The sequence below is a fragment of the Artemia sp. Qi Xiang Cuo genome, chromosome 4 (assembly GCF_049724085.1).
Source record: "Artemia sp. Qi Xiang Cuo chromosome 4, ASM4972408v1, whole genome shotgun sequence".
NCBI lineage: Eukaryota > Metazoa > Arthropoda > Branchiopoda > Anostraca > Artemiidae > Artemia > Artemia sp. Qi Xiang Cuo.
Window position 1 is genome coordinate 81,075,953 of NC_142797.1, and position 11,730 is coordinate 81,087,682.

Genomic DNA, 11,730 nt, shown 5'->3' on the forward strand with positions numbered 1-11,730 from the left:
GGGTAAAATTCATTTCAAAAAAAAACCATCATTGTATTTGGAAAGAGCCGAAAGAGCATAAAAAAAGGCGTCGAGTGGTATATTCACTTTATTCGTAAGTCAATACTATAATTTGGTCAATATTTACCGGTTTTTAAGCCTCAGTATTACCATTGAGTTTTTGGCTCGGGTTAGAAACTTCAATGGATATATCATTCCTATATACTGTAAGAAATTGTGATTTTAGAGGAGATGAAAAAACAGAAGTCTTCATCTAGATCAATAAGGTGTGCATAGCGTAGTTGCCTATCTCTTACTACTCTGCCCTCGGACCCTGTTTGTTTACCTTTTTTCTGGGTGGTAGTTTTTAAACCTTCTTATGCTTATTATATTAGTTGTTTAAAACCAAATTCAATCTTTTTCGCGTATTTCTATGAACACGGTGTTTATTTGCAGATCTTACAAGAACTTGACTATGGTGCAACTGTTGACTGGTGGGCTCTTGGTGTCCTTATGTATGAAATGATGGCTGGACAAGCACCATTTGAAGCTGATAATGAAGATGACCTTTTTGAGTCAATTTTACACGATGATGTACTCTATCCTGTTTGGTTGAGTAAAGAAGCTGTCTCTATTCTTAAAGGGGTAAGTAGTGGCGCAATCGGATTCTTATTCTCAGTAGCTTTTCAGTAACTTATTTTCAGTAACTTGTTTTTCAGTAACTTATTTTCAGTAACTTTGTTTTTCAGTAACTTATTTTCAGTAACTTATTTTCAGTAACTTATTTTCAGTAACTTGTTTTTCAGTAACTTTTTTTCAGTAACTTGTTTTTCAGTAACTTATTTTCAGTAGCTTATTTTTCAGTAACTTATTTTCAGTAACTTTTTCAGTAACTTATTTTCAGTAACTTATTTTTCAGTAACTTATTTTCAGTAACTTATTTTCAGTAACTTATTTCAGTAACATGTTTTTCAGTAACTTATTTTCAATAACTTGTTTTGAAATATATAAATCTGCTATCATTTGACACGTATTCAAATAGAAATTCCGTGTTTTTTAAGTTATAATCCAGACTTATAAAAAGGGCGTGTAATTTTTAGAACTGTGTGTATTCTATCGCATGTTATGAATTCAATTATCCAGGCAAAAAATTTCGCTGAGATCATATGTTAGGTTTCAGTAACTAATAATTAGTGCACAGTTATTATAAATTCAAAATATCCCCCCCCCCCAGAAAAGATATAATTAGGAAATTTTCCACCATAAAATGTACCTGTATTAATTATTTCTTTTCAATTGGGGTCCCCAATTGACTAAAATGGAAAAACTTATTTTGGATGGCGAAAACAAACTTTAAATGCTCTTAGATCGAATGTTGGAAGGGAAATGCGTATATTCAAATATAGATGTTTATTCCTTTTTAACTGAGATTGAACCCTTCGTTACGATCCTTTTTGTTTTTTAGTGGGGAGGGGGGAGGGGGAGTGATGAAAATAACTATTACTTCAAGTGTTTTCAAGTTTCTTCAAGTGTTTTGAAGTTTTAGACTGGCTATCGAAATTTAATGAATATGTCAGTGACTGTCAGAACAAAGGGGAAGCTGTTCCAACAACAATCATTGACCTATTGAACTATCCTAATTGTGCTTTTAATTATTAAATATTAATCTGAATAGATTGAATTAGATTTCTATCCGTTTGAAGAAATTTGTTATCCCTACATATTTATTTTATTTGCAGAAATAAATCCAAATATTATGATTTTGTCAGTGCTGCTTGTATATTTTTTCTTTGCTTTCATATTTCATTTTACTAATGACACTTTGCTACGATTTTTAGTTCTTCTTTTGCTGTTTTTCTGAGCCTTTTTTCTACTCTGATATTTCAGTTTTCCTGCTGATGCTTTGTTGCAATTTCTTGTTCATTTATTTACTCTTTTTCTGAGCATTTTTTTCTGCTTGTATATTTCAACTTCCTGCTTACGCTTTGTCATAGTTTCTTGTTCATTTTTTTCTTTTTCTGAGGATTGTTTTGTTGCTCTCACATTTAAATTTTCCTGCTGATGCTTTGTTACCATTTCAATTTAATTTTTTGCTCTTTTTATGAGCTTTTTTTACTCTTTTTCCAAGCTTTTTCTGCTCTTGTACTGAATTTTCCTGCTAACGCTTTGTCATAGTTTCTTGTTCATTTTTTTCTCTTTTTTTTTGAGAATTGTTATTTTTTGTTCTTGTATCTCAATATTTCTCCTGATGCTTTTCTATAGTTTCTTCCTTGTTCTGTAGTTCATGACGAAGAATCCTGCAAAACGATTGGGGTGTGTTCAAGCCCACGGTGGAGAAGCTGCCATTCGAAACCATGCCTTTTTCAGAGATATTGACTGGGAAGCCTTAGAAGCTCGAAAGGTTAAGCCACCCTTCAAACCAAGAATCGTAAGAAACTCATTATATAGTTTCTTTTTTTGCTTTTTAAAGTACTTATTAATCCAGTTATAATGAAAAGAGAATCTGCATATTCTCCCCTTCAAATTGTAAAATAACTGTAGCTTTGAAAAAAAAACAATTTATCTACATATTTGGCAGTTGTCTGTTACTAATCTGATTTCTGTGTAATGCAAGGGGGAGTTTAAGCCTTCAAGCAGTTTACACAGTCATTCAGTTTCTGATAAACTGAGGGAGTATAAGTTTTTGTATGCCTTAAGGCAAGCGAGTAATGCCCAGTTTCTTGTCATTATAAGGTGACAAATGTATTTATTTTGAATTTGGTAACTGTACCCTGATTTTTCCTACGGCTGGGTTATCAAATTTTAACCTTCAGGAAGTTTTTTTCTTGGGGGGAGGAGGGGTAAGGGAATTCGAAATTATTTATATTGGGCAAGAGGACTAGCTGTTTCCCTCCAGTCCTCCCAAAAAAGTATGCGCTTAGTTTTTTTCTTTTTATGGCTGTGGTCCAACAAGCTCTTTAGCAAGTAGATAAATAAAATATTCATCAATAAAATGCAAGAGATGTGAATATTTTCTCATCGAAGTTTTAAAAGAGTATTGGTTTGTCTTGCAGACAACTCAGTAATTCAAACCAACAAAACCTGAAGAGCGTCTGTTACTTTGTTTCTACGAATACTTTACGAGCTGTTGTGAATGTTGAGCTACATTAGGTATTTGAGGGGTAACACTTTCCACGAAAATGGTTAAAAACTGAAATCCCTACTGTTGTGACTTTGGTCACTACATTCTTCTCCTTGCCAAAACAGTTTTTAAAAAAATATGAGACTAACAACACAGAATACCGGGAGACTCTCGCTTTCAAAAACACTGCGCTTTGACAATGACATGATACCACGATTCCTTTATACAGCATATTATTCGTCATTTAGCTCAATTGTTATGTTGTTTGGTATTTCTTTTATCTAACTGTGTGGGCCATGGTGTAGCCCTTGCTAATTCTTTTACTTTCTTACTTGTCTTTTCTTACTTACTTTTGTCTTTCTTTTACTTTCATACAATAATTACATGCCTGTGTTAGCTTTGAACTATTAAAATGGATAAAGACGGTATGCTAGGCGCGTTGTTGTGACATATTTATTGCTCGTTGTCTGTTAATTTATTTTAAGGTAGGATTTGACGTATTTTCAGCATTTTTCAGATTTTAATTCAAATGCATCTTAATGGCCAGTAAAACTGAAGTACTAAATTTTTGTTCTAAAATTCTTTTTTTTATTAAGAAAAAAAAATATATTCCTATCAAGGTTATGTTTCTAAATGCACAAGGTATGCTCGCAAAGATCACGGTAATTAGTGCTTTGACATAGTTAAAAATGGTGTACAGTAAATGTTTTTCAAAAAAAAATTTTTTACAAAAATACCTATTGCAAAAAAATATTTTTATTCCTCAAAAGTTGTGTTTCTGAATGCACAGTGTAATTTGAAATATATTGAATAAAAATCAAAGAGAACTCTCAGTGATCGATAAATCAAATCAAGCAAGGGTTATGTGTATGCCTTTACGCGTGTAGGACACGCCACGCTTCTTTACAAAAATTTGAAATGGCTCTTTTCGGAACATTCTTATCAAATCGACTTGTTGCATGCGCTTATTCAATCCAAAAAAACCGTTGTAAAAAGAATTATATTATCTAAAAAATTACTTGGCTTGACAATAAAATAGCTTTACTATGCAAACAACTGGTACCATTTTAAATTAGTTGTACTTGTAATGCCAAGTATTCCTAAAAATGTCCCCTATCTTTTACTTCTCAATTGAAGCCTCGAAGCAACTGGCGTCTTTTAAATCCATTCTAAAATCAAATAAAACAAGTCTATAAAACTAACAACTGAGAAAATTATGTGTGAAGCTATTGCTGGCATGGGTTTAGAAGTGCCAATTATCTGATGGGGAAAAGATCTTTGGTTTTTTTTTTATGTTTTCTTTTTATGTTTTGAAGAATATTCTTAAGCATACCTTTCTATGGACTTTATCTTTGAACTATGGAAGTTGTTTATTGTGAAATTAAGTTATTTTTGGTATTGAAAATATAAAACAAAACACAAAAAAGGGTTTATTTGATTTGGCATTTTAGAAGCTCATCTATTACTGTTCAAAGCCATTCCTATTTGTTTTCATTCTGGAATATTAAGGGGAATGGAAACTTCTTGGGAGGGTGTAAAGAGGGAGTGTTTAAATAGACTGGGATGGAGGAGGAGTGAGCGTAGCTATGTTGGCCTCAAGGGGCTTGGTGCTGCAGTCGGTTGTTAGTAATAATAGTACTAATTCTGGAAGCAAATAGTCTCACCAATGACATAATGTTTTGTTATAGCTTTTACCAAAGAGATTATGTTCCACGTTTATTTTTTTTCTGTATTGACTGTTGCATGATTTTATTGCGAATTCGAAAACAATAAACCCCTTTTCTAAGTTAAGGAAAATTCATAGCTTAAATTCTAATGAACATTAACATTTTTCTTTTCCAGAAGAAAACATGCCAATTGTTAATTTTGAGGCAGTTTGTCTATTTTTTTTTTTTTTTTTCAATGTAATTCATAAAACAGATGCCTTTTGCTCCATACGTTTCGCCTTTAGTATTATTAATCAAAAAAACTTTTCGCACAAAATAAGTTTTTCAAACAAAAATGTAAAAGCTCCATTAAACCAAAATGAAGAAAAATAGAATCAAATAATCTGCCAAGCATACAACTACCACAAATCAGCATCAACAAATAAATGAAACCCAAAACAAACAGAAATTACAATAAGTCAAACTCAACACGAGCAGAAATTAATATGAGTAGGGTTCCAAACCCCATGCTCTCTAAAAGCCGGAATGTAATTTGTACTTTACTGAAAAAAATTCAAAGGAATTTACCGAAAAAAATTTGCATTGTCAGTTTAATATACACATGCTGATATTTATTGCTTAACATCTTAATTATTGTTGATTTCTCAAAGTTATAAAAGTGAAAACATTTAAAAGAATTTTTTTCTACGTTGAACAAAATGGGTATATCAAAAGTTTGGTTGGATGTGTTTGGGGAAATTGTGGGCGTGAGACCCCTCTCACGCCCACAATTTCCCCAATCACTTTCGACTATTAAAAAGGGCACTAGCCCTTTCAATTTCCAATCGAATGAGCCATTTTGAAGTTTCTACGGAAACTCTTTCTCTAAAAACCTTATATGCCCCCAGGGCATAACTTACAACCCTTGCCCTGAGGGGTTTGAAAGTCTGTCATCCTCATAGACATAATTTCCCGAACTTTCAACTACGTTGAAGAAAATGCCTATCTTAAAATTTTAATTGGATGTGTTTGGGGAAATGGTGGGCGTGAGAGGGGGTTAGCTGCTCTCCAATCACTTTCGACTATCAAATGAGCTTTTCTTGAAGTTCCTACGACAACGCTTTCTATAAAAGCTTATCTGCCCCTAGGGCATAACTTACAACCCTTGCCCAGAGGGCTCTGAGGGGACTATCATCCTCAAAGACCTAATTTCCAGAATTTTTAATTACGCTGAACAAATTGGGTATCTCAAAATTTTGATTTCATGTGTTTGGGGAAATGGTGGGCGTGAGAGGGGGGTTTGTTGCCCTCCAATTACTTTCAACTATTAAAATGGGCTCTTGTCCTTTAAATTTCCGATCGAGTGAGCCCTTTTTGAAGTTTTAACGACAACGCTTTCTATAAAAAACCTTATATCCCCCAGGGCATAAGTTACAACCCTTGCCCTGAGGGCTGTAGGGGGAGTGTCATCCTCAAAGACATAATTTCCGGACCTTTCAACTATGTTGAACAAAATGGCTATTTCAAAATTTTGATTGGATATGTTAGGGGAAATGGTGGGCGTGAGAGGGGGATAGTTGCCCTCCAATAACTTTCGACTATTAAAAAGGCCACTAGCCGTTTTAATTTCCAATCGAATGAGCCCTTTTTGAATTTTCTACGAAAATACTTTCTAGAAAAATCTAATATGCCCCCAGGGCATAACTTAGACCCTTGCCCTGAGGGGTTTTGGGGGTTTGTAATTCTAGAGTTAGTGTAATTCACATAATTTCCAGAATTTTCAACTACGTCTAAACAAAATGCCTATTTAAAAAAATTGGATTGGATGTGTTTGGGGAAAGGCGGGCGTCAGAGAGGGGTTAGTTGCTCTCCTATCACTTCCGACTATTAAAAAGGGCACTAGCCCTTTCAATTTCCAATCAAATGAGCTTTTTTGAAGTTTCTACGACACCACTTTCTATAAAAACATTATATGCCCCCAGTGCATAACTTAAAACCCTTGCCCCGAGGCTCTGGGGGGGGGGTTATCATACTCAAAGACCTAATTTCCAGAACTTTACCTACGTTGAACGAAATGCATATCTCAAAATTTTGATTGCATGTGTTTGGGGAAATGGTGGGCGTGGGAGGGTGGTTAGTGGCCCTCCAATTACTTTCGACTATTAAAAAGGCCACTAGCCCTTTGAATTTTCAATCGAATGAGCCCCTTTTGAAGTTTCTATGACAACGCTTTCTACAAAAACCTTATATGCCCCCAGGGCATAACTTACAACCCTTGCCCTTAGTCTTCTCCTCAAAAAAAATATTTCCAGATCTTTCAACTACGCTGAACAAAATGTCTATCTCAAAATTTTGATTGAATGTGTTTGGGGAAATGGTGGTTGTGAGAGAAGAGTTAGTTGCCCTCCAATTACTTTCGACTAATAAAAAGGCCCTTTAAATTTTCAATGGAATGAGCCCTTTTTGAAGTTTCTACGACTACGCTTTCTATCAAACCTTACATGCCCCCAGGCCATAACTTACAACCCTTTCCCTGAGGGCTGTGGAGGGAGTGTCCTCCTCAAAAACATAATTTTTCTATGGAAATCAACTACGTTGAACAAAATGGTTATCTCAAAATTTTGATTGGATGTGTTTGGGGAAATGGTGGGAGTGGAAGGGGTGTTAGTTGCCTTCCAATCACTTTCGACTATTAAAAAGGGCACTAGCTATTCCAATTTCTAATCGAATGAACCCTTTTCGAAGTTTCCTCGACAACTCCTTCGATACGAAGTGCCCAGGTCTAGAAAAAAACAAAACAAAAAAAAACAATACATTGTGCCAACATCGTTCTTTACTTAGACATGCTATAGCGGTGTCTATGATAAACCGAAAGCGAAAACTGTTTTCCCGAACATTCAGTGGATTCAAAACCGATAACCCCTCAAATAGAGCTATATTTTTCAAAAGAATTTGAGAGAAAATGTTATAGCCTCAATGATTGGAGGAATTGTGCGAAATAGCCCTCAAATTACTTATCGTAAAATAGGCCTCAACTGACTCAAATAAAATAAACTCTTAAACACCATTATTTTCATCAAATTGTTTGGAGAGGCCATGCTACAGCCTTATTGATAGAAGAATTTCTATCCAGCTTTAGTCCTGAATAGAGTCTGCCAAAAGAGAAATAATGTGGACATCTTCATTACAATTGTATAGAGCGCAGGTTTGTTCCTAGTTTTTTTATAAAAAAAAACAAAAAAAAAAAAACTTCTGTTTTTGTATTAAAGTAGATGCAATTTGGATATCGCGACAAAAATTCGTGTTGTGGAATTCATACAGCTACAAAAAGAACTAATAAAAGTATTATAGGTTACGCTATAGTCTTGCTTAAATCATTACTCTCTGTTACTATTGTAATTCCAACGAGTTATACAGCAATTTCTTTTTCAGAAAAATAAAAAAGATACCGTCAATTTTGACTCTGAATTTACTAAAGAAGACCCAGTTTTAACTCCGATCAATCCAGACGTTGTTCGAGCTATTAATCAGGAGGAATTTAGAGGTTTCTCATTTGTTAATCCTGACTATCATCTAAATCGTGTTGTACTTTAGATAATTTACCTTACATTAGAGGTTTCTTTTAATAATTCACACACACACATATATATATACATATATATATATATATATATATATATATATATATATATATATATATATATATATATATATATATATATATATATATATATATATGTTGTGTTAAATTCTTGTGTCTCATACTAGTCCATGTATGTATAAAAAGTTCAGTTTTGAGTTTCGTTGCTAGTATCAATGTTACTTCTGTATTTAGTCTTTGCTTAATCTGTTTTTTCTTTCATTTTTAAAACTTAATGTAGAGCTAATAATTTGTTTGAACATTGTGTATGCCTCGTTTACTTAGTATTGTTATTGTAATTATTCATGCAGGAAAACATGCTTTTTAATTGAATTTACTTATTCAAAAGAAATTTCTGTCACGTTAGGTTTGGAATCTCTGAAATTTCTCTTGTAGATATAACGTTGAAGCCAAAATTGGGGGTCGCAAGTTGTTTTTAAACTTTTTTTATGATGATGATTGTGATTCAACATGTTTGCCCAAAGAGTTTGAGGTGCATTGTTGTCATTGAAAGAGTTATTGTCTCTTTTTTAAAAGAATGTATTTGGAATTATTTTATTATTTCAAGTTCCAGTTGCTAAGCCTACAAATATTAGAACAATCCTAAAGCTGTAGAGCTAGGCATTCTCTTTTTCGGTTTGTTCCAAGCCTAAAATTTATTTATATGCAGACCTGCCTGAATACTCTAATCGGGTTGTATTTCCTTTTTGTGTTCTTTTCCTTTTATAGACAAATTAAGAGCCCTCGAGTTGTATAGAGAAAATAAATTTTAGGGAACCGTGTGCCCACATGACAACAATAACTTATGGGATAAGTTATATGCACTGGGAATGCCTTAATTAAGCATTTACAATAGGGCTAGAGAGCCAATTTTTAAATGGCAATTCTCTGCAATACTATATACTATCTAATTTTATAAACTCTTGGTAAAATTAAGTAGAGATTTATTTTAGATTCCCGGAATATTTTACTTTTTCCAGGTTTAATCCTGCCAATGTCCTAGAAAGAGTATATTATTAAAAAAGAGTCGCTTAGCATTAAATTAAAGAAGAAAAGGGCCAAGAGGACTTGCCTCTGACTAAATTCCAAGAAAGTGTAATTCGTTTGAGCTGAAATTTTTAAACCGAGCTCGTGACCCCAAGGTTTTTAAACTGGCGTTAATAAGGTGAGTCTGGGAACCTAACTAGGAATTACATCAGGAGTTGGACTGGGAAGGGGCTATTGAAGTCCCAGCCTGGCATGCCCTAATACAAAGAACAGGTTTGAACTTCTGTAAGTTCCAGAGTTGTGACTTGGTCTGCAATACGCATCTTTTCTCTGCCCTCTGTGCCAAAACTGCTAATCGATATATATATAGACGGCTGTGGCTTCTTTAAGGAGACACGAATATGCCACTTAAAAATAAAAATAAAGTTTGGGGAAAATCGAAGAGAATTTAGAAGGGTTGACAACTTTGCTAGATAGTAAAATCCTTGATATTGGATTCGGCTGGTTCGTAAATTGTGCAAGAAAGATTTTAATTGAGCGCCAAAATGTATATTTGGGTTGTCCAGTCAGAATTTTGCAAGCAGACATTATTAAATATAGCCTAGTCTGAAATTAATGATCAGAGCCAATAATAATTTTTTAGAGTATATGAAAGCTTAGAAATCAGTGTCTTTGTGACTCGAAATCAATTGGGGGCTTAAGAGTAGACAGCCTTGCTGTGTATATTTGTAGGCTAATTCTAATAACTACTATTTTATATGCAGACTCTAGCCGCAAAAGGTTTGAAAAGAATATCAAAGTAAGCCACATCAAATTAGAGGGGCTTTTTATTTTAAGATGTCTGCTATTCTATTGGGTTTTATCAGCCCTGCGTTCAATAAGCTTACTCTAGTGGATTTTCGTAATTTTTAGCGTTCAGCAGGCAATTGCAATTGTTTAATTGTATTCAATGGCCCTTATTGAAGCCTGTTAAATTAATTATGTGCTTACTGTGCGGCAGTGCTATCAGCCCTGTGTTCAATAAGCTTACTCTAGTGGATTTTTGTAATTTTTAGCGTTCAGCAGGCAATTGCAGTTGTTTAATTGTATTCAATGGCCCTTATTGAAGCCTGTTAAATTAATTATGTACTTACTGTGCGGCAGTGCTCAATAAGCTACAATTCGTACTTTTCTGGATAGAAAATTCTTGGTCTATTTATCTGTCAGGGTATATTAGAATCTCTGTTAGAACCTTTCTTAAAAGACGCTATGAAGTTGCAACATTTTTAATTCTAATGATTTTTTATTTCAAATATGATTTTTGGTGCAATTGGAACAACATAGACGTGTAGAGAGGGAAAGTTAAACCACTAGACTTTGACCGTTTCTTCCAATTTTCAAATTACTCGCGCAAAATTAATTTGGTGACCAACCGGTGCTTAATATAGCATAATAATTGCACTGATTCAATAAACAATTTCAATTAGTTAGAGTAAGCTATATTTAACTCGGGGCAGCTTATTGGATTAAACAAGGTTAGCAACTTGGATATTAAAAAACGACCTGTTCTCCCACCTAGGGTGAATATTCAGTGACTTTGTTAATTTGAATTATCTGTGGTTTTTGTTTTACTCATATTCCTAATATGGTTTCCGACTTAAAAGTATTGCTATTTAGTATTATTTTAGTTCCCCGCTGTGCTGATAAGTGTTCTATGTTCCTAGTTTTGTTTTCTGAATTATCGTGAAACTTATTTTATCTTGACTGTCTTTTACTTTGAAACCTTTTTTCTAGTCCTTCTACACAATGTTTTTTATGATGTGCAATATTTAAGATACGTCCAGATTTGATAATAGGTTAAAATAGGCTCTTTCGAGAATGAAAGTTCTTTTTTAGTTGGATAATTACTAGATATTCTTGAAACTTTTGCTATTGAATTAGACTAAACTTCTTTCACATTCTTTCTTTCTGGAGATATTCTCATGACTTAGATGCGACTTAACTAAACCTGAATACCCGTATACAAGCCCCCCAAAGACTTGCGAGGAAGGCTGACATCCGTGTGTGTATTATGTTAGAGCTTGGCAAGGTAATTATACCCGAAAAAAAATAAGAAAAAAATTACTAGTGTGCTTAAAAAAATTATGCACCAAAATATATTGCCTAACAGGAATCCCTGAAAGTCTGGGACCTCTCACTGTCATGCAGATGGCAAATTTGGTCATTAGAAGTATTTATCTGTACTGTTTTTAAGGACTAAAATATTGTTGTCACAACTTTTTAGGGTCCGTAAAATGAGCAAAGTGTGGTCCGTGATGAGTTGTGGCTCTTTTTGGCCGCATAAGATTTTAAAAGTAGTCCTATGTGGAAAAAGAAAG

General features: G+C 33.8%; 1 protein-coding gene across 1 annotated transcript in view; it reads left to right on the forward strand.

Moving 5' to 3' along the window:
- The window catches only part of LOC148953493 (calcium-independent protein kinase C-like), a 54,552-nt gene extending 46,156 nt beyond the window's left edge, over window positions 1-8,396 (forward strand). Inside the window, exons 11-13 of the mRNA XM_089088566.1 lie at window positions 436-624; window positions 2,261-2,407; window positions 8,179-8,396. Coding sequence (XP_088944692.1) covers window positions 436-624; window positions 2,261-2,407; window positions 8,179-8,340 — 498 coding nt within the window. The 3' untranslated portion in view covers window positions 8,341-8,396. The remainder of the gene's footprint in view (window positions 1-435; window positions 625-2,260; window positions 2,408-8,178) is intronic.
- The last annotated feature ends 3,334 nt before the right edge of the window (window positions 8,397-11,730 follow it).